General features: G+C 36.7%; 3 protein-coding genes and 1 long non-coding RNA gene across 7 annotated transcripts; 2 read left to right on the top strand and 2 right to left on the bottom strand.

Moving 5' to 3' along the window:
• Positions 1-32: 32 nt before the first annotated feature.
• Positions 33-12,760, bottom strand: LOC149647149 (glutamate receptor ionotropic, kainate glr-3-like). 4 transcript variants are annotated; one of them, XM_089850011.1, is made up of 9 exons: positions 11,734-12,760; positions 10,408-10,511; positions 10,254-10,344; positions 10,027-10,185; positions 9,792-9,954; positions 3,157-3,246; positions 1,225-3,099; positions 676-904; positions 33-598 (listed from the first exon to the last, which is right to left on the bottom strand). In XM_089850011.1, exons 1-7 carry the CDS (start codon positions 11,770-11,772, stop codon positions 3,011-3,013), a joined length of 735 nt encoding a protein of 244 aa, XP_089706137.1. In that variant the 5' UTR covers positions 11,773-12,760; the 3' UTR covers positions 33-598; positions 676-904; positions 1,225-3,010. The 4 variants fall into 4 exon arrangements, with proteins under 4 accessions (XP_089706137.1, XP_089706134.1, XP_089706135.1 ...); XM_089850008.1 differs by having other exon boundaries at positions 1,225-3,246; XM_089850009.1 differs by having other exon boundaries at positions 676-776; positions 1,564-3,246.
• Positions 12,761-12,783: 23 nt separating this feature from the next.
• Positions 12,784-15,757, top strand: LOC149647148 (antichymotrypsin-2-like). The gene is made up of 3 exons (XM_089850004.1): positions 12,784-12,919; positions 13,980-14,534; positions 14,982-15,757. The coding sequence occupies exons 2-3, from the start codon at positions 14,001-14,003 to the stop codon at positions 15,648-15,650; spliced, it is 1,203 nt and encodes a 400-aa protein (XP_089706130.1). The 5' UTR covers positions 12,784-12,919; positions 13,980-14,000; the 3' UTR covers positions 15,651-15,757.
• Positions 14,982-18,788, bottom strand: LOC149647147 (uncharacterized). Its single transcript, XR_016371875.1, has 2 exons — positions 18,145-18,788; positions 14,982-18,077 (listed from the first exon to the last, which is right to left on the bottom strand). It is a non-coding gene; the product is annotated as an uncharacterized LOC149647147 (long non-coding RNA).
• Positions 18,789-19,406: 618 nt separating this feature from the next.
• LOC149647146 (uncharacterized) lies at positions 19,407-22,573 on the top strand. Its single transcript, XM_089849605.1, has one exon. The coding sequence runs from the start codon at positions 19,988-19,990 to the stop codon at positions 22,571-22,573; it is 2,586 nt and encodes an 861-aa protein (XP_089705731.1). The 5' UTR covers positions 19,407-19,987.
• Positions 22,574-23,928: the final 1,355 nt, after the last annotated feature.

Below are 23,928 nucleotides of genomic sequence, written 5' to 3'. Positions count from 1 at the left end.
AAAGATTATGAGCCTAAATATTCTTAATATGTACACGAATTATGTGTCTAAATATTCTTAATATGTACACGAATTATGTGTCTAAATATTCTTAATATGTACACAAATTATGTGTCTAAATATTCTTAATATGTACACAAATTATGTGTCTAAATATTCTTAATATGTACACAAATTATGTGTCTAAATATTCTTAATATATACACGAATTACATATACGTATAAATATATACACAAATTACATATACGTATAAATATATAGCAAATTACATTTACGTATAAATATAAACACAAATTACGTGTAAGTCGAATTTTATTTCGAGCTAGTAATTCGAACTTTAAATTGAGTGTTTACAACTCATTTGAGTTTCTTTTTCGCATTCCTTAACGTAGGCATAGTCCAACTAATATTTCAATTGCAATTGTAAACCCGGCAATAATATTTCCCAGAATCCATAAATAAAATATTCCTTCAACTTCATCGAGACCAAAGATTTCGAATTTTTTCTCATCTTTGAACCAAAGGCAACTATACATGTTACTAAATAGTGACCGGAATCGTCTCATGTATTGATGAGTTTCGAGGTAATTCATTAACCTGTAATATAAGCATGTGCCAAATAACAAAAACGGATTAATGTAAGAAGAACGTTGAACGTAGCTCAAATTCCCTACCCGTCCTCGACTATTTTGAATGTTTTGATGGGAGTGGCTAATAATTTCAAAACTCGCGCTCGCCATCTATCGGCTTTATTCACTTACTTTAAAGATGGATACTGTATAAGGCAAGAAAATAATATTTTAGTGCAAAGCAAGAAAACCACATACTTAAAGAAACTACTATTTAAACGAACGTCAATTAAATGTATTATTAACTTTAAAACTTAATTCCACTAGTTCGGGACTTATACAGGGTGTTTGTGAAAGGTCCATCAATAATGAAAGGGCGTATTTATTGGGCCATTTTGAGTCGAAAATGTTCTATGACATTTTTCCGTTCGGGCCACTGTTTTCAAGTTATGATTGGAGTAATTTACGGATGACCCCTTAAATTTAATTAAGAAATTGAAAGACAGCGCTAATTTAATGAAGGGGTCATCCCTAAAATATTCAAATCATAACTCGAAAACGGTGGCTCGGACGGCAAAATGTCATAGAACATTTTCGACTCAAAATGGCCCAATAAATACGCCCTTTCATTATTGATGGACTTTTCACAAACACCCTGTATTTCATTGTTGTCCTATTTGCTTTTTTACCACTGGCGCAATTCCCGAACAAATTATTAAACCAGGAAAATGGCGATAAGAATGACATTTTCAACCACTAGAAGTCGCTATACACGAAGTTTGTGGTGCATGGAGCCAGTTACCTTGGCATGGAGCTAATGTATAAGCAGACGAAGTTTCTCAAAGAAGTGTGCACTGTGCGAGGATGGTAACAGAGAGCTATGATCCGACGTTTTTATTATATTACTCCGTTTTTGCGAATACGAGGGTAACATTTATTCGCCGTTGGACTGCTCTGTATTTAGGAGAAGAATAGCCTGAAAATAACACTTACCGAGCATTTATGAGTGCCTGAACGTCTCGAGGAAAACTCTTCCTCATTCCTAATGTCAAGGGTAACCAAAATAACGGTGCCGATATCCTATATTTTCTGTTTCGAATACAAGCCTTGTTGATAGCGTAACATATAGGTATTATTTCAAAGATCATCACGGTTTTTCCATCGTTAATTTCTTGCATGGTTTTATCGGCTAACATATCAGGTATTAGCATAGCTCCTTCCGTTCTTTGAATTTGTTCCCAAATGTGAATGTGGGCCATTATTTCCGAATACTTAACAATAGAACAAGAAAATTTACAAAAACCAATATTATTTCAAGAATTATTCCGTTATATCAGTTAATTCTTCATATTTAGAACTAAGATAGCCGACTTCAGTCTTTGGGTCCATCCCGGTGAATATCTTTGCATGATGTGGCTTTTAAAGAAACTAACATTTCATACAACTTTTAGTTTAAATAAATGATTGATGTTTAATCATAATGCTACAGTGGTAAGGATCTAGGAAAGAATGTTCTTAACTATAATTTAACTAGCTGTTACCCGCGGCGTCGCTCGCGTGTAATAAGAACTTCCATCAAAATGATATAAAGAAAGGGTAGATTTTACTGATGACTGATATTTTTGTAGCACCCTATAGGAGCGGGGGCACTTGGCGTTGCCCGTCAGCCCGTCGGGACATTTTTTATTATTTTTCACGCGGACATTATTCTATAAAGAAGGGTTTTAAGTTTTTGGCCGCCATTTAAAAAGATGGCAACAAATCGAACCCAAAAGACCATTCAACCCGCCTATAGGTCAAAGGAAAGCAGTGTACTAAATATTTGCGAAATCGGTTGAAACGCGCGGACTCTGTTGCATAGAGAAGATTTTTTACATTTCTGGGCGCCATTTTTTAAGATGGCGGCGGATTGGAAAAATCTTTCTTAGTACGCGCCTACTACTTATGAGTAACGTTCCTGCAAATTTTTAGCCTTCTAGGGCAAGCGGTTTGGGCTGGGCGTTGATTATCAGTCAGTCAGTCAGTCAAGGAGAGGTATTAAACTGGACGTCTCTGTGTGTGTGTGTGTCTGTCTGTCTGTCACCGTGTTCGCACTTCGCAGTTGGAAAGGTTCACGCGACTGAGCTATTTCCTTTCCCTTATATCGCTCAACTTTTATACCCCAAATTTCCCAAAATTGTTAAAGGGCCATAGGCTAGAATTCAAACGTCAACAATAGCTATGTTTAAAATTATATTAGGAATAACTATTGTTAAAACTACTAAACTAGAGTTAAGGTAAATTACTGACGATTAAAGTAATTAATATCAATTATATTTATTTATTTATTTATTTAATTATTTATTTAAGTAAAACCTCTTAAATGGGTAGATGGGTCTCGTCTCGACTCGGAGATTTATATTTTGGTTTCCCAACTTTTCATATTTTCCCCAAGGCTTGTTTATAAATACAATAGTTTTACTTGAAAATGCTGCTGAAACATTGAAGCTCTCGCTACACTTATTTTCAAGTTGGGCGATTCCAGAATATCTTGAAGATTTTCGATAAATGTATCCATGGTCATAGCACATAAAGCAACTAAAATACTAGCGAATGCTTTTGGAGCTACCATGACTAGGGTTAACCATAGAGTGACAATCCTTCTTGATAACGTTTCCAGTTTCTTCTGGTTTATAGCTAAAGTGGATGATATAAAAATTTAGATTACTTTAAATTAAGGAGCAACAAAGGAGATTAATTGCGTTCTGACAGAAGTTAGAGTAAAGTAAAATATTCTAATACTCCTTAGTGTAAAAGATTTCTCTTATTTCATAGAAAGCAATATTGGCTTCAACTCCACTATCATTAATCAAAAATGTCTTGATTAGAATCAAGACCTAAAAAGTATCGATAAGACTGAGGTTATCACTTGTCTTAATGATCAGATATTAATTTTTCTTTTTAATTGAAACTTAAATGCATGCTTAAGAAAAAACAACGTTCCATTACCGTTTTCCGTTGAAATAAATTATTTTACTGGTAATCAATTTCAAAAATTTACTTATCTCGGCTTTTCGACCACAATTCCATTCCCCGAAAACATTTTATCATTACATTAATTACTTTTGGGAGAGTACGTGTATGGTTTTGCGTTTTAAAAGGCTCCTAAAGACGTTACATCCCCATTTGTGACCGGCACGCTTCGCAGTGGAACATTTAAATTATTCTAAAACCAATGGCGCCGAATTCAATAGGGACAGTAAGATTTTTACTCGCGGTTTTGCAAAATGATGTAATATCAAGTGTACTTTAGTCAACCGTCGTATTGTTCTTTCTCATAGTTCAGGGCATGATCAGTGTTACTGCCCAATTTCTCTCTCTAGTTTCTAACAATGGTTAGAGACTATTCTAGAGGGCCGGTAGGCCCTTCTAGATAAGAACCCACACCCTCCCGTAATGTTAAAGAAATAATTCACAGATTTTAGGCTTAGCGTCCCATAGAAAAAGCATGGGATTTTTGGTGGTCCACTCCATCGAATAACTCAGAAACTACTGCGAAGTTAAGGTTCGGAACACTTTTGAATTATCAAGCAACTATTGAGTGTTGAACTTCTGAAGTTTGATTAAGACCAATTAAGTCTAAGTATTTTATTTTAATTAATTTATAAATCATGGTAAAACCGTTACATATATTACACTGTTTGCATAGCATTTTGTTCAGCCTCCATCGGGTTTGTGGCGCATAGGATAAAGCGTCTGTCTATGGAGCAGAAGATTGCAGGTTCGAGTCCTGGCAAGCTCGGTGTTTATTTTTACAGATCTTTTATTCAACATAAATGAAATAATCCTATTTTGGTTACGAAGTACGGGCTTGTGGCGTAATGGATACCGCGTTTGCATTCGTGCCAAAACATTGCAGGTTCGAGTCTTTGATAGCTCGTTGCCTATTTTTGATGAAGAATCTTAGTATATATAAGGGAAAATTCTTAAATAACAAACTTTCAATGAAATGTGCGCGTGCTGGCGCGTGGTTTAGAAATAACTTTTTTTTTAAATCTATACAAAAAGGTCAACTAAACTTAATTGAGTCACCAACCGCCTTTTTACATGAAATAAGTTACCACCCGCCTATCTATGGTGAATTAATTTACCACCCGCCTACCAATTGTGAATTAATTCACCACTCCCCTGCCAAATGATTTAAAATTTTAATCTTTCCCATAAAATAATGAGAGACACTTGGAGTGAGCCAATATGCTCACGAACATCTTACTGGAACATCGAATTAATGACGTTTGACAAGCATATTATTATTTTTATAATAGATTAATACAAATTAAGGCTGAAGGAACAGATATTATATAAAAAAGACTTGGTTTCCCAAGCCTTAAAAACAAAACGATAAGTTTTTCCAGTTGACTGAAGCGGGGATATTATTTTTTTTCTATTGAATTTTAAAGACAATCCGTATTTTACTACTCTTTAGAATTTAATTCAATCACCTGATTTTACTGCTAATGGATTAGTTTCCTATAAATTAATTGAAATAAAAAATTACTTGATCTCAGATTTTTCAACAACAATTCCATTTTCCTGAAACATTTTATAATGGATTTATTATTTTGAGGGATATCGGGTAAATTTAATCAAATTGACTCTTTCTTTTTTAACTTCCGAGAATTTTCCTTTCAAAAGGCTTTAAACACATCAAGTTTTCATAATGTTGTCAACTAAATAGCAACTCAACCAACACTTCCCCACAAGTACTGATATACACAGTTCAATAATTGTGACTGTGCTAAAAGAGGAAACGAACCCCTTTATCAAATATAAGAAAGGTGATAACAGTCCCTTTTTTTATTCGAAAAGACCGCTTATAATACATTATTAATTATTAATGAGAGTATGATTTGAAAATTAAACTACGTTCTTCATTGAAAAGAAAAAATTTCATGATAAATTGTTTCAGGAAAATGGAATTGTTGTTGAAAAATCTGAGATAAGTAATTTTTTATTTCAATTAATTTATAGGAAACTAATCCATTAGCAGTAAAATCAGGTGATTGAATTAAATTCTAAAGAGTAGTAAAATACGGATTGTCTTTAAAATTCAATAGAAAAAAAATAATATCCCCGCTTCAGTCAACTGGAAAAACTTATCGTTTTGTTTTTAAGGCTTGGGAAACCAAGTCTTTTTTATATAATTTGATATGGCACGGCACAACATTATATACATTTGAAAATTCTAAGTAGCACAAAAGGAAAAAGAATCCATTCTTTTATATTTTGGTTTGAAATAAATAAATTCATGATAGTAGTTATAACGAACAGAAAGTCAAGGGAATGGCACCGGTAATGAGCAGCAGAAAGAGAGGAAAATTTGCTTCAAGTTAGCAGAAGGACATAGTAGTGAAAATAGTAATCTAGAATTTTGTTCATTCAAACCTTATAATAGCATGAATAATTCAAGTGAGCAGGCGGCACTATCTAGAAAGATTGATTTTGGCAGATAACAGCGAAAAAATTATGTTCTACACACACTGGGACTATGGGAGAGTTTCAGGGCCGCAGGTCGCACATGATGAAATTTCAACTACAGATTACATCATTTCTCTCTGGTCGTACTAGTAGCAGGTTAAGCTATAGTTTGCTCAGGTCCAGTTAGTCTCGAAAGGGTTATATAGTGCTTGCAACTTTTAAAAGGTTGTTATCATGGCTAAACAGACCGCTATTACAGTTTTTTCTTCTTTTATAGGCTATTTTGACACGTTATAAATGTAATGATAAAATGTTTTCGGGGAATGGAATTGTGGTCGAAAAGCCGAGATAAGTAAATTTTTGAAATTGATTACCAGTAAAATAATTTATTTCAACGGAAAACGGTAATGGAACGTTGTTTTTTCTTAAGTATGCATTTAAGTTTCAATTAAAAAGAAAAATTAATATCTGATCATTCAGACAAGTGATAACCTCAGTCTTATCGATACTTTTTAGGTCTTGATTCTTATCAAGACATTTTTGATTAATATCTGTTCCTTCAGTCTTCATTTTAATTAAGAATGTTAAGAAACTGTTTTACATTTTCAAAATCTGCACTAAGCAGAAACATATATAAAGGGGACCATAATTTTAGCTCAATCAGACATTTATTTATAATGATACTTCAAAAATAAAACGTAAATCATTAAAAGTGTGCATTCTTATTGGAATTAGAATAATACATTTTTTACAATCATTTATTGAAACGCGAGGCGCCCCCCTAAAAATTCCACCTACAAGAACCTACAAGCACCCGGGCAAAGCATCTACCCAAAAGTACCCACAAGTACCTACAAGCACCCACAAGTACCTACAAGAACCTACAAGCACCCGGGCAAAGCATCTACCCAAAAGTACCCACAAGTACCTACAAGCACCCACAAGTACCTACAAGCACCCACAAGTACCCACAAGCACCTACTAGTACCCACAAGTACCTACTAGTACCCACAAGTACCTACTAGTACCCACAAGTACCTACAAGCACCCACACGCACCTACAAGCACCCACAAGTACCTACAAGCACCCACAAGTACCTACAAGCACCCACAAGTACCTACAAGAGCCACAAGTACCTACAAGACCCACAAGTACCTACAAGCACCCACAAGTACCTACAAATACCTACAAATACCCACAATACCTACAAGCACCCCAATACCTACAAGCACCCACAAGTACCCATAAGTACCTACAAGCACTCACAAGTACCTACAAGCACTCACAAGTACCTACAAGCACTCACAAGTACCTACAAGCACTCACAAGTACCTACAAGCACTCACAAGTACCTACAAGCACTCACAAGTACCTACAAGCACTCACAAGTACCCACAAGTACCGAAATGAACCCACAAGTACCTACAAGTACCAACATGAACCCACAAGTACCTTCAAGTACCCACAAGTACCAACATGAACCCACAAGTACCAACATGAACCCACAAGTACCTACAAGCACCCACAAGTACCTACATGCACCCACAAGCACCCACAAGTACCTACAAGCACCCACAAGTACCTACAAGCACCCACAAGTATCTACAAGCACCCACAAGTACCTACAAGCATCCACAAGTACCTACAAGCATCCACAAGTACCTACAAGCACCCACAAGTACCTACAAGCACCCACAAGTACCTACAAGCACCCACAAGTACCTACAAGCACCCACAAGTACCTACAAGCACCCACAAGTACCTACAAGCACCCACAAGTACCTACAAGCACCCACAAGTACCTACAAGCATCCACAAGTACCTACAAGCGCCCACAAGTACCTACAAGCACCCACAATTACCTACAAGCACCCACAAGTACCCACAAGTACCTACAAACACCCAGAAGTACCTACAAACACCCACAAGCACACACAAGTACCTACAAGTACCTACAAGAACCCACAAGTACCTACAAGCACCCACAAGTACCTACAAGCACCCACAAGTACCTACAAACACCCACAAGCACCCACAAGTACCCACAAGCACCCACAAGTACCTTCAAGTACCCACAAGCACCCACAAGTACCTACAAGCACCCACAAGCACCTACAAGTACCCATAAGCACCTACAAGTACCCATAAGCACCTACAAGTACCCATAAGCACCAACAAGTACCGACAAGCACCCACAAACACCCACAAGTACCTACATGCACCCACAATTACCTACATGCACCCACAAGTACCTACAAGCACCCACAAGGTAATCAAGTTTAAGTAGCTTTAACCTAAGCAGAGAAAAGATAAAATGTCCATTAAGCTAGCTATTTGTTCTAAGAATTTGACTATAACCGCGGTAAAACGACCAAACTCGCTTCATACACTACATAACTCGTGCTAAAAAGTCGCAGGTTCCATAGTTTCAGGGTAAACCACGTAAGTCGGAGCATGTAATTAAAACTATGAAAAACAGTACTTATACTTAAATTTTCTTGATGAAAAAAAAATAGGCGCCAACTATGGATATGGGGCTTTCATTTAAGACCGTTTTCAAATCTATCTGACGTATGGTTATTTTTGTAAGGGTATGGACAAAATTTGTAACTTTGGAAAATTTCCCATGTTATTTCTATGGGAAATTTCCAGTTTTTCGTCAAAATCTGTGATTAATTTTATGGAAATGAAAACCACCCTTAGCAACTTTATTTTTTATAAAATAAACTAATTAATGGATCTCTTTGAAATTTTAACCACATATTAAGGGTCCGAATTGTAGTTCAGTGGATTTTTTTCGAACCAATTAGTACAATACAAAAAAAAACTACATCCAAACAAAAAACCCTCCTTATACATTAAGAGCAGTATGAAGTCTTATCTAAGAGAGCTACCGCTCTCATAGAATAGTTAGGGTTATTTAAATACCCTAAATTTCCAAAACCGTTTGAAAAGGCATACGCTAGAATTCAAACATCAACCATAGCTATGTTTAAAATGATTTTAGGAATTATGTTTTTAAAATGACTAAACTAGAATTAAAGTATATTACTGACGATTAAAATAATTAATATCAAGTATGTTTAATTATTTAAGAAAAACATCTCAAGTGGGTATATAGCCCCCGTCCGGACTCGGAGAGGTTTATTTTGGCTTTCCCAACTTGTTATTAATCTACTTTAATTCCGTTGTGGATTAAGTAAAGCCGGCCCCACACGCTCAATCTATTAACCAATATTTTCTCTGATTACCCGATGAAATTGAGGTCATTCGTAAATTTATTCTAGTAACGATGTTCATTGTTTAAATTGTATGTACTTATTTGTTTAGTAAAGTCTTATGTAAAATGTCTACAAACTAAAATTCCTCGTTTGTTTTACCAGGGATAGATTTAATTTTAGAAGTAGGAATGGAGAATAGAGTAATCTTGGCGCGCGTCATCGTCCCGGACCCCCTTCCACGGGAAGGAGGGTGAGTATGAAAGAAAAGGTGGGTTATAGCAACAGAGGTAAAAAGGAATTACGTATTTCTCGCCGTACCCATGAGCAACATCATCAAAACGTAGTTTAATTGAGCCAATAAGATAATTTAAAATTTTAGTTACGTGTTGGAGGGAGGGACTCTATACTGGGCTATGATGAGTCGGACTGAAGTAAATACTAACCGATCTCCATTGCTACTTCTAAAATTAAATCTATCCCTGATTTGACCAACAAATTGAGCGTATAGGTTGTCTTTATAATAATTTTGAATAGTGATTTACCTTGATGGAGTAGTAAGCTAAACATTATCCAAGAGTTGTTCATAAATGTAAAATCAGTATCCTTTCTTAGGTTAGGTTTCTTGGATTTCTTTCTCATTAATATTTTAGCAAAAAACAAAGCGAAAACTAATTCCAAATTGCTTATTATGATCAAAATCCATATCTATAATTGAGCAATTTATATTATTAAATCCCAAGTAAATCTTTAGGAGTGTATAATGAATGAAACGCTTACTTCTCTGTCAAAGGCTTTGAGGAATTGAAAATTATCATGTATACTTTGCGGTGCATGACCAAGAATTGTGGCGAAAGAATAATAGAATGGAGTAGAAAAATCAATAACTCGAGAGCGCTTTAGGGACAACCCAAATGGTAGGAGGCCAATATCAGCACTCTGAAATTAATAATAAAATATTTTTGTTAATCTAATTTTTACAGGTTTAATGTAGTGTAGATGTATACCCCTTGATTTAATTCTCCAATCACGCCGGTCCAACTTCCGTTGGTCAGTAATTGGCCGTGAACATTCTCCGAAGGTTTAACAAAAACAAATCTAAATTCATAGTTTATTTTTTTAATATTATTTGAAATTCTTGTTACAATTGTATTTCTTTACCTTAAATTAAGTGCAATTTTGAGATATTCCATAATATCTCTCATAACACATTCGTCAAAGTCCGAACTAGTATTGTTTTTGGTATATATAACCCACGGACGAAGCTGTAACGATAAATTCCAATAAATATTAAATGTTTATTGGCTTAAGAACCCGTCTTTTAAATGCGCTTTAATCTGGTGTTTTTTCCCAAATTATTTTGTATTTTGTTGACTCAAAGCTAGTTACTTCTTTTTTCGTCAAGTGCATTAAAATCACAGTAAAAGCGAGAGGGTGGGGTCGTAGTGAATTCAGAATAACCGCGTACGCTCGGAATGAACTATTAAGAAACAGTTTTACTTTTACTTTTGCCTTCAGTAGGAGTTGAAATTGAATCGATGGAGAATTAGATTCAATTAATTAAATTTAAACATTATTCTATAATGTAAAGTCAAAAAAGAACATTTTATATCAATTTAAAAAAAATTAGGGTTAGAAAATAAGGGTTCTATAATTGGCAAATAAAGATTCAATATCGTTCTTAGGGCAAATGAAATTTACCAAAACTTCTTAGCAAGATTGGCAGGCTGACATGTCTTACTCTACATATAGTTTAAGGACCAATGTTTGGAAAACCATGTCTCCCTATGTTCTCTGATAAGTTTCACCCAAATAACATGCCCTTTAATTATGGCAGACTTATCAGAAATACCCTGCATAGTAAGGAACACTCTAAAACTACAGAATATTTGCACAGTTTTGATTTAAAACATTACCATAAGTTCATAAGATATGTTTCACAAGTTTGTCAGTGGTTACAAACTGGAGCTTGTCACGAAGTGACGTAGGTGAATCGTCATAGATTCTCTTAAAGCGATTCCCGGTGAGGCAATGTTAAAGGCTTAATACAGACAAAATGTTGACAATTCTCGAACTATAGCTCGAGCTGTAAGTCTCTAGCATTACGAAGCACATTAAGTGTCATACTTATGGAACATATCTTATTAAACTATGATTACTGAGTTTTTACATGTTTGGGTTCTGGCTTGGGGCCCATAACAATCTTTTTTTTTTTTTTTGAAAAGAAATAGTTTATTTCTAAACGACAAATCTGGGCCTCCTTTTCAATCTACTAGATTTACATTACTTTATATATTGGCGTAGATTCAGCTTTGGTACACATATAAATCATTTCTAATTTAAATACATATATGCCTTATTATATTAAAAAAAGCCGCATTTATATCCTACCAAATTTGAGTTTGAGAAATAATATAAATCAATTAATAAAATAAAACCCAACTGCTAGTAATTTGCCAAAAACATTTCAATTTGAAAACATCTTACTTCGAAAGTTGAATATTTCAATGTGTAATTTAATTGCATCCTTGAAGGTATCGGTGATAGTAATGAAATGTGTCTTCTTATTTTACTTCAACCAGCAAGAAGCTCGATCAGCTAACACAGATACTGCGGGATATGGTCCTTGTTGACGTAAAACTGTTCAGGTTCCTTACATCTAGCTGTAATAAAACTTTCACTGCTTCGAGAAAGACCAAGAGCGTGGTTTTTCAAACGGAACCAATTCTTTTAAGAAAACGCATTAGGAAGGAGAACCGTAACCACATGATGTATAATTTCAAACTCTAATCAACATTTCGAACACGTAACCTGCAGGTTTTTTTTCTCGTTGCCACATTGAGGCCCGCCCCCAAATACATTCCACAGAAAGGACCCAATCTCGGCTATACCTACGTTGGAATCTTTACTATATTAATTTTAAGAAACCAGTGAAAAGTTGCCTATTGTGAAAAGAAAACTTTGCGAAAACAGTTTCAAACAGTCGAGAGACTTCGTTGCCAATAGCAACGAAAATCATATTTGCTTCAAACGTGAAGTGCAAAGTTTTCAACCTTGGGTTTTATAGTATATTGATTCCCACAAAACCATAACAAATATGTTTTCGTTATAGCAAACTTCTGTAGAAAGTTCATCGCTTAAGGAATGTTTCATGGCTCCAATGTTTACATTACTACTTGACTTCATTTCTTAACACAACTTAAATTAAAAAAAATATCTAAGTAAAATATGAACCCATGACCAAAGCGTGAAAATGTTTTGGGACTTGTATATACATATAATAACTCTGTTACAGGAATATTTCGGGTTCAAAGAATTATTGTAAGTACGTTTCTTATCTAGCACGTTTAATATTGTTGGATTTTCCTATAGTCATGGAAACTGTATGGAAACTTTTAAATCGAAGTTTTGATTATCATGCACGATGTCTTAAATACAAGAAAGAAGTAAATAACCATCGAATTTAATATTTTTTCGGCTAGAAACATTTCCACAAGTGCATGGTGATGAACCTGGTCTATTTTTCTAGCGAGTTCATGATGATAAGATTATGAGAAACCCTTTTTATGCCAGCTCACTCTTTTCTCGAGACTGATAAGGTAAATATAAAAGAACGCCTTCAAACTTTCGGAAGTCACATCCGATTTTCGAAGAACTGCCACAACGTCTAAAGGTAAATATCACTGCAGTTAAATGATCTTTAAACAGAGAGCTTATTTTAGCTTGAACCAGGGATAGATTTAATTTTAGAAGTAGGAATGGAGAACGGTTAGTATTTACTTGAGTCCGACTCATAGCCCAGTACAGAGCCCATCCCTCCAACAAGTAACGAAAAGTTTAAATTATCTTATTGGCTCACTTAAACTACGTTTAGATGACGGCGAAAAACACGTAGTTCCTTTTTACCTCTGTCGCTATGACCCGCCTCTTCTTTCATACCCCTTCGTCCCGGGGAAGGGGGTCCGGGACTTTGACGCGCGCCCATATGAATCTGTTCTCCATTCCTACCTCTAAAATTAAATCTATCCCTAATTGAACATTCGTTAGCAGTAGTCTTCAAACGGTTTTCAAATATAACGTTAATTTTTCTATTTTAATGCTTTAAAAAGATAATACTTAAAGTTAAAACTTTCGGTTAGTTTTCATTCTGCACTTTTACAAAAATACAAGTTGATTTTATGCTTTAAATTAAACAAACAGATAAAGTCTCGTGAGTTAATTCTTTTCTAATACGGATTAAATGCAAATCTAATGTAGATTTTAAGATATCTAAGTTGAGTTTAAACCATAAATTTTGAAACCGTATTGGTTAGGTTGCAGAATGGCGTTTTGCGTTAGTCATAGCTAAGATCATTAAACACAGATGAACTGGAATAAAAAGCTAAAACCGCGGTTCTTCTAATGGCATCGCCTGTCATCACCCCTAGCGAGAGAGTCATGAAACTTAATTCGACTCATAGATCATGTGTATTTATGGTTTGAGTCGAAAAAGTTCCAATATTGGTGGCAACGTGGCGCTAGAGAGGTGCTGCTCTAAAAGCACAACGCGCTTTATCTCCATTCCAGTCCATCTGTGTTTAATGGTCTAAGATCATAGAGATCGCTCGTGAGAAATTGCAGCAATTATTAAAAAAAATGTTAGGCCTTTCCCAAACGGTTTCGAAGCGTCTCATGCGAACGCGCACTTTTAAATTCAAAGCGACTAAAACGTTGCGATAAATGTATTTATTTAGTCTAGCACTCTCCGAGGAACAATGCCAAAAATTCTGTTGTTGTTGCTGGTAGCCACATACTGCGCTGTCGAAGCAGCCAGTATAAAAAAACAAGAAGAGTCCGCGCACCGAGTCTCCAAAGCGCATCGTGAATTTTCCTTACGTCTTTACAAACAGTTAGCAAAACGTCATGAGAACATGGTATTTTCGGGATTCAGTACCTCCACCATCTTGACTATGTTGCTACAAGGCTCTGACGGAGAAACAGCCAATGAGATACGGTCCGCTCTGCGATTAGATCATTTGTCCTCCGACCGACTGGAAGATGGGTACAAGAAGATCATACGCGATATTCGCGGTAATGACAAGTACTCGTTGTCCACTGCCAATTCAATCTGGGTAGAGGAGGATAAAGACATTGACGAAGAATACAGAAATAAGGCTCGAGACACGTTCGCAGCCGATATCAAACCAATACGTCATGGAAATGCCAAGAAAGACATCAACGAATATGTCGCTGAAAATACCAAAGGCTTAATCGAAGAAATACTTGGACAAGAACCAGATGAATATTTGGTAAGTACTAGCATAATGAACTTTATAATAATAAGTATAACAACTTCCATTGCCAATATGATAAACTTCAAAATGGTTTGATCCCATGTCAAAGATGGGAGTTTTGCACGACAACGTTATGGGCAAGTTCAGGGCAACTATAAAACCATATTGGTGTTATTATCTATTTGAGTCTTTACTCTGTAGGGTTGCGCATACCAAACTATTTTAGACAACCATAAGTTTATAAGTTATGTTCCATAAGTATGACACTATATACACATCGTAATGCTAGAGACATACTGAGAGCTAGGTCTAAAACGACGCGAATATTGACTACACGCGGTTATCCAGTTCATTTTCCAATTTAGTCTCCATTACTAAGCCTTTGACAGCGCCTCATCAGGCGTCGCTTTACGAGAATGTATGAAGTTTCAATAAACGCTAATTTACTCTAAACACACGTAGGTGTCCTATTTGGTCAACGTAATTCACTTCAGGGGAAGCTGGAAAATTCCATTCAGCAGCGAAAGCCATACCACCGAAGGGAAATTCTTGAACACCACAACCAAAATAATGCATTTAAAGGATGCTCTTTTACGTCATGCTAACTGCGAAGAACTGAATGCCGAAATCGTGGAACTACCATATGAAGGAGATGAAATGAAATTGCTGATCATTTTACCTAAAGATGGAAGTACTTTAAATGAACTAGAACACCGTATCACCTGCGATAAATTGGAACGTGCCCTTGAAAAAATGAAGGAGAAAAAACTGTCATTGACCATACCGAAGTTCCAAATCAAGACCAAGCTAAATATGGTGGACGATTTGGCTCGTTTAGGGATCAAGAAACTTTTCACTCATAAAGCAGACCTTACCAAGTTTGCAAAGAACGTAACTGTGTCAAACGTTTTGCAAACAGCAATCCTCGACGTTACTGAAGATGGAACCCAAGCAGCCGCAGCACCGGCAATTGAAACCGAATACGCAACTGAGCACGATCACCATTCCGAGGTGAAGGCTGTCAGGGTTGAACGACCTTTCATGTTCGAGATCAGACACGAAGCAACTAATACTGTTCTCTTCTCGGGACGTCATGTTAAAGCTGTTCCATACCACGAAGATGAATACTAAATGTCCTAAATTGAAATTTGTTAAAGCTAAACTGTTAGCCTCTTGTATGGATTAATAAAAAATAGTTTCAAAGATAATAAACGATTGCATTTAAAAACTGGAGAGAATATTATCTTCCTTTTGAAGTGAAAGTTCTGACTGACTTTAAGTCGAGATCCAGAATAGAAAGATTTATCTAGGAAGCTGAAATTTGATGGGACGTTTAAGGGTTTTGATTTTGGCTAGTCTAAATTATTTTGTCCCGGTGTTAATTGGAATAGAGTTGTTGTTTCTAGTTTTTGCCTCACCTAGTCAAGATGACGACACGGAGAGTGATTGCACAGTGTGCATGACTGTTTGTCACCGCGCTCGCAGTTGGCAAAGTGGTCGCAATATCTGGACCTGTTCACAGAAAGAAATATTGGCTTCTACTCCATTATCATTGTAAGGGTTAAGAAGTACGCGATTTTCTAGGGCTACGACAAACGTCTACCCGACCAATGACAAAGCTTTACGAAATTGCGCTATTTCTTATCCATTATCGGGAATCAATGCCATTATATACCCTAGGTGGAGTGGCGTAGCGGTTAACGCTTTCGCCTCGCAGCAAGAAGAACCCGGGTTCGATCCCGAGATTCTAGGGCGTAGAGTTTGCAAGTTCTCTCCCCGCTTGTTAAAAGGTCTAAGCCGATTTCTCCTTTCCATCAAAACTTGCAGAGGTTAACGGTAATAGTTAGTATAGGGCGCTGTAGGTTAGCTGTGGCATAGAGGCTAGCCACCACCCCTCTATGCATTGAAAAGGGACCCACCTGTAAACAAGCCACAGGCTTAGTGTGGAAATCCCTTCATAGGCAAAAGCTTAGATTTTTATTATTAATTTCCACAAATAGTGAAAAGAGGCATACGCTTGAATTCAAACTTCTACAATAACTATGTTTAAAATAATTTTAGTAATAACGTTTCTTAAAATGATTAAACTAGATCTAAGGTAAGTTATTGACGATTAATATACTAATATTAATAATATTTACTTAATTATTTAGGAAAAAGCCCTTATCTCGACTCTGAAAGGTTTAATTTGGTTTCTCAAGTTACATTAATTTGGGAGAGCTAATTCAGCGGACTGGAACGGTTGACTATAGTTTGTCATATTTCGCGAACTAAATGATTACGAGTCGTCGTTAACTGAAAATATTACTTACTTAAATTCTAAAAGTAGTTGTGACTAACTTCGCTTTCTAAACTCGACTAATTAGCCTATTCACTTTAAGGGCCGCGCATGAGAAGTTGCAATGTTTGGGGGCATGAGTTATAGCGCTTCTATGGAGTTAAACGTGTAAACTAAACTACGATGGACGAATGGGAGACCTTTTGAAATTTAATATTAAAATAAAATGCCTAGTATTTAAAACCGAGATAGTACAATTAAAACCATGTTAAGAAATAAAGTGTTTAAGTTCTAATGGAAACGGTGCATTGATATTAGTAGGCCGCTATAACTCACTAAGCCTTGGCGACGGTGCGGGATCATCGCTTCATCGGCGATGTCCTCCGATGCCGTGCCGAAAGCGCTGTGTATAAATGCCCGTAAGCCCTGGCACCCAATTTAGTGAGTAGAATTTCATTAAATGCCCTAATTTTACGTCTATCAATTGAATTCGATAAAATTTCACCTCTGAAGTTCAATTAATACTTTTACAATAAGTAATACAACACTGTTTTATAAAAATAAACTCGAATGCGTAGCAAATAAGGCAAAAGGAATGGTTAAAAGTACTGCACTGCCCCCAAACATTCTTTCTACGCATGCTCACCTCTCGAAATTTCCCCCCCCCGCTCTACCGGTGAAAAGGTCTATTATGAAATTAATTTTTTCTTTTGAGAAAAAGAACGCCCCCTTCTCCGTGGGTATTAAATTTGTTTTTTGTTGTTAGGTTTAAAGTTTTATCACTATAAAATCGTTAAATGTTCCATTTTTTAGTTTCCATTTTTTGACCACGAATGAGTTTTTAGTTCAGATGTTTTATTACTATACATTTAGATTTTTTTAGTTTAATCTTAAATAAGTTTACGAATTTTTTATTTATTTTACCATAAGTTTATAAGATACGTTCCATAAGTATAACACTTCCTATACTTCGCAATACTGAGAGCTAGTACGAGAACGACAACAAAATTGATTACACTCGGTTTTGCAGTCCATCTTCTTATTTAGTCTGTACTAAACCTATGATAGCGCCTCACCAGGCGTCGCTTTACGAGAATCTATGACGTTTCAACTACGCCACTTCGTGACAAGCTCTCAGTAACCAGTGCGAAATAACTAATTTTAATAACCTTTAGTATTAGTACAATTATTTGTCTCACTGTCCTTCTTGTTTATGAGGTTTTTAAATGGTTTCCAGGAAAGTTATCAAAATATCTAATCGCCAACATCGGGTCCTTTTGCTTGATAATTATAAAAATAAAATTGAGCATTGAACCAAATCCCAACCAAGAACTCGCTTTTACCTACAATTATAATACAAGAATTGCCGAGTATATTTAGTAAATGTAGCACCGTTTTTTGTTGGATAGCGGAAATATGACAGTTAGGCTTGGCATAAATAGAGAAAAACAGGTATTTTTATAAATGCTCAGATCTGTTTTTTTTAAAGGCCTTGCAAACTCACAATTATATATATATATTTTAGCAAATGCTGCAAAGGTTCCACTTAGTGTACGACATATCTAGTAGCGAAACACCACTTGCGAATAATTGGAATGATAAATGTAGCTATTCAAAACGCTGTGTCAGCTGATTAATTATTGGCGCACACTCTGTAATATAACAAGTTGGGAAAACCAAAATATTACCTCTCCGAGTCAAGACGACTACTTACAAACTTATTTACCCAGATATGGAAATGTTTCTTAAGTTAAAATTTATGAAATATTAAAGCAGTATACAAAGCATAGCAAATATACTGTAAATCAGACGACATTTTACATCCAATAATGATATACTTGTACAAATTAAAATCATCCGATGGGGGAGAAACGGGAAATGAAGAGATAAAACTTTGGAGGGATACTACCTTTACGTGTTTGTAAAGGCCCAATTTTCTACTCCTCAACTGTATGCCCTCTATGCTCAAAGCCATATTCACAACAGGGTTGCCATATAAACACTATCTCGTTTCACCTCAACGATTTTCTTAGTTTGTCAACATGACTGTTAACGTTACATATCACCAAAGCTTATTTGTGGCTACACACACGTACCATAAAGAGCATGAAAACACGAAGCTATTAATCGATTACGATCAGACCTTTTTCTGGTCTGGGCTGCGTTCAGCAGAGCTCACCAAAAAAAGACAGCGGATTTTGGAAATGTTTCCCGGTGAGCTCTGTCGTCATAGCTTTTCTCCGGTCATCGGCGTTTTATAAATGACGCTAGCGCAATATAGAGTAATTATAGACCGAGTAGCGCCGATTGGTGAAATTCGACGTCACAGATCAAAGGTTTCATCTACGGCGGTGCACGCATTTTGTTTCGCGTGTACGTGAATAGATGGCGTTATACACTCCCTCCATCAGTTCGGAACTGCAGAACTGATTTGATACGAACCAACAAGTGGTAAACCGGAACTGCCCGCGAGATTTAAACGTGTTAAAAACCGTTTATGACATCATTGTATTTTGTTATGGAGATAATAAAGCTTTATTGCGATAAAATTGTGTCATTTGTTCAAAAAAAAGCCATGGTAGGTGTTAAGCAACGAAAGTGTGCTGTATTGCACTGCAGCAACAGAACGGATTCAGGGATACCAATGTATCGGATACCAAGAACCCCCGATATCAATAGGAAGTGGCTTTTGTTTCTTGGTCGGCCAACCAATAAACCATTGACTAACCTCAGTGTTTGTAAGGTACGAATAGAAGTACAGCAATAATTCTCAAATATTTATTAAATATCCTTCATGTGACAATAATTTATTATTATTACTATAATGGCGTTTATAACAATAGGATCATTTTGCAACCACCGCCTTTGGTGTGAAAGGACAGAAGTTACCGTTGGCCATTCCTACAATTGCTTCCCGATTCCAGCGACGTATATCTGTGATCCCTTCTCACAGCAATACACTCTCCTGTATAACGGTAAGACACATGTTACTATTATTGTCGCGACGCACTATTCGATAGGCTCAAATTAGCAGCTCTTACTGCAATCATAGCAAGATGTCCCAATTACATCCACCCAGCCTCATAGTCGTACAGTCGATTCGATGTAATACTAGTTGCCTTAATAGGTATCACTGTCTAATAATGGTATATCATATTGGTATCCATAGCGTGCCACGAGCGATACACCTATGTGTAACACAACGAATCAAGACAATGATCCTGAAGGTGCCAATGTATCTATCAATATCAGGGATCAAGATGTTGAAACTAACGCTACCCAACAGCTAATCCAAGCCCATGAATCAACGTTAAGTGTTACAATGTGTCAAACATCATCAAATAGTACATTAACTCAAGCGACACAAACACTTCACCCAGATGATTCTATGGCACATAAGCTAACCCAAACCGTAGATGCCACACACAACACACGCAATGACAGCGATGAGGTGCTTGTATCGCATTTAACTATTCAACGGTTATCGAACGAGAATAAGGAACTCGTAAAGACAATTCAACGCCTTAACGCGTACAAACTAGCTTGGGAGAAGCTTTTCACTGAAGATCAGATAAAACGTGTAGTGGACATCACACGTAATTGCCAGTGGTCAGCTCAAACCAAGTGTGAATCCTTGTCTTTACTTCATAATGTTGGCAACAAAGGTTATCAGTATCTTAGACACCGTGGATTCCCATTACCCGCAATTAGAACATTGCAAAAGTCCATTGAAGTGTTCCAGGCACCTCCTGGAATTCAAGACGATGCACTGAATATCCTTAAAACCCATGTAATAAGTCTAACAGACATGCAACGGAAAGTGGTCATACTGGTGGACGAGATCCAGATTAGGCAAGCGCTTGAATACGATGCTGGGCTGAAACAAGTAATTGGTAACGCAACCCTTCCAGGAGACAACAAGGCTACCCATGCTGCTGTGATAATGGTACGCTCCGCTAGTCAAAAGTGGAAATATATTTTGGCGTACCACCTAACAGGAAACAGTGTCAATGGACGAGATCAAACACAATTAATCATGGACTGTATCAAAGCTCTTGACAATATTGGCCTGCAAGTGGTTTCACTAGTGAGTGACATGGGTCCCAACAACCTTAGAAGTTTAAATCTTATGGGGATCAAGGTTAATGCACATGAGAGACGAAACACATTTCCTCACCCGTGCAAACCAAGTAAAGACATTTATGTGATGGCTGATCCACCCCATGTGTTCAAGAATATTAGAACAGCGCTCTTGAACAACACCATGAAAATACCACCCGATATTGTAGCTCAATATGACCTTCCAAGTGACACCGTTGATGTGAAGTACATAAGGGAACTTGTGAACCTGCAATCAACGTCTGAATTAAAATTGGCACCAAAACTGACCGCGACACATGTAAATCCATCGCATTACCAAAAAATGAGGGTTCCACTTGCGCAAGACGTCTTAAGTAGCTCCACAGCTGCGGCCTTGGAAACACTTGTGCAGGTAAATAGGCTTGACCAAGCTGCGAAGACAACTGCTTGGTTCTGCCGTTTGATGTGCAATTGGTTTGCAATCATGCGAGGTTGTTGCAAGAGCAAGGCCTTAAATGTAGAGAGAAGACGTCTGCTACAAGAAGTAATGTCCATCATTGAACGCATACAAATCGGGCGTTCTTGGAAACCGTGTCAGACAGGGTTAATAATGTCAACAATATCAATACTTCACTTAGACGAGTACCTAAGACAGGATGGGTTTACATATATCATGCCAGGACGATTCAATCAAAACGCCTTAGAGAGTTTGTTCGGTCGTATACGTGACAGAGGAAATAGATACCCTACAGCAAAGGCATTTAGACAGCGATTACGAATATTGCTTATTAAACAACTGCAGGAATATATCTCACCAGACATTTTGACTACCATAGTAAAACCACCAGTGTCTCGTAGACATTGCAACCTTCATGAGCCTTTGGAACGTGATAGTGTCACAGTACCCTCTGACAATAATGTGAGTTGTAATGCAACGGATACCATGTTGGCCTGCAATGTCGTTGAAGAACTACATCCTGTCCTGCATATGCCTGATACAGAACGCATTCCAGATGCTCAGCGTGAATTACTGGAAGTCTTTGAAAGATACCAAGAGGCGGATGACTCGCATCAATTACCTGATCCCGATAACGCATTCCTCCAAGTAGACGTCATGGAAGGTGATATTTCGCCTGAGGATGAATGTTACTTAAGTAGATCATATGATATGCACGCGTGTAATGGTCCTGATAGCCTGGGATTTATTGTTGACACTCTAGGGCTTACTAGCACTAACCCAATAGATATACCTGTAACATTAGACAGTATGTCAGTCTACTATCTAGCAGGCTACATTTGCTTTTCACTTGAAAACAAGGTGTGTTGTCAATGTTTCGATAGCATTTGCGACCCCCAATCTAACCATACCCTGCATCCTGATGCAATTCATGCTGGAAACAAAGCTTTCGGAAACCTCAAACAGCCATCAACGTTATTCCTCAAGTTTATTACGTCCTGCGAAGAATGTTTGAGGGAGAAACATTTAGATAACCTAGATACAGTAACCGATCCTTTTAATGTATTTTCCAAGTCAGTTCATGACTATACAGACAGGTACAGACACATCTTTCGCGAGTGTTGCAGTGTAAGATCGAAGGCAATAGCGAAATATGTACGTACCCGTGTTCATATACGAGCGAAGCATGTAACGAAAACGCTCAAAGGTGTACCTATTCTTCACTACACGAATAAATAGTATATACATAAACACATTGTTGGTGTACTCAGTTAATGGATAAAATACATTTACATATATATACATACCTTCATGTTACCTACCATTGCCGCCTATATTACCCGTTGCCTTGCCTTAGCTTAAACGTTAACGTACTTTTTCCTATTACATGAAACAAAAGCAGACGACATATGGATTGTGGGATTTAGATCGTTTCAAATCAGTTCTGCAGTTCCGAACTGATGGAGGGAGTGTATAACGCCATCTATTCACGTACACGCGAAACAAAATGCGTGCACCGCCGTAGATGAAACCTTTGATCTGTGACGTCGAATTTCACCAATCGGCGCTACTCGGTCTAAAATTACTCTAGCGCAATAAAGCGTGCAAGGTACCAAGGCTTAAAAAAAATTGTATGATAACATATTTATAGAGATAGATAACAACTTTTATATTTAAAATTAGAAACTAACATATCTCTTAAAATTCTCGCATGATCAACTGGTTTCACGCCAATTAAATAGCTATAGTCCCATAGAGCTATTTGTATTAATTCATCCATGGTTTTTTCGCCAAGCTGAGAACTACACGTTTTACGTCACGTTATCCAAAAAGCCGACTATTTTCTTTGAAGACCGCGCTAGCTCAGCGCTAAGCACCGTGACGTCAAAATTCAAAAACAAAATCCCGTTATGTAGCTGTAGGGCACTGCTAACAGCGCTGGGCTCTGCTGAACGCGGCCCGGCCCAGACTTCCACCATGATTATAAAATCTAAGCCTAATTATTTAATAGTGTATTTAACTTACGATCACTCTGAACCGTTAATGTCTCTGCATTACAGAAACGAAACCCAAACCCAAGCGTTTACTTTTTGGTTCACTAGGCCTATTGACAAATAACAATTCATTTGACCAACATTGTAGCGTTGCGCTTGTATTCACTTTAGGAAGGATTATGCTATAAACAGATGTAGTATAGCTTAAGTAATATATAAACATCCATTTTAAATAATAATATTAAAAAAAATCTTTGGAATATCAAAATGAAATAGAGCTTTAAAGCTACAAAAGTACTAAATGCATCATAATTACGAAAAATATTTCCACATATTCATTTTATATTATGGAAAACGGGAATATTAAGGTTCTGAAGGATTTCTTTACACATCAAAACAAAAACGAACTTCTAACGCAGCGCACAAGTGTAACAACGGACGGACACATATAGACAAACACATAGACTGCTGTTTTACCCTTTCCGTATTAATTTTGAGTTTAGAGACATGATTATCTTAAATATTAAAATAAATATAATTAATATTAAATATTTTCTTCGATAGTTGTTCGCCTTATTGAGCGTTACATCGTTTTGAAAA

This window comes from Phalangium opilio, unplaced genomic scaffold (genome assembly GCF_054372755.1).
Source record: "Phalangium opilio isolate 3A_F unplaced genomic scaffold, DU_Popi_V2 ptg000089l_1, whole genome shotgun sequence".
Lineage (NCBI taxonomy): Eukaryota > Metazoa > Arthropoda > Arachnida > Opiliones > Phalangiidae > Phalangium > Phalangium opilio.
The sequence above is the reverse complement of the archived record's forward strand: the minus strand, read 5'-3'. Positions and strand labels throughout refer to the sequence as shown.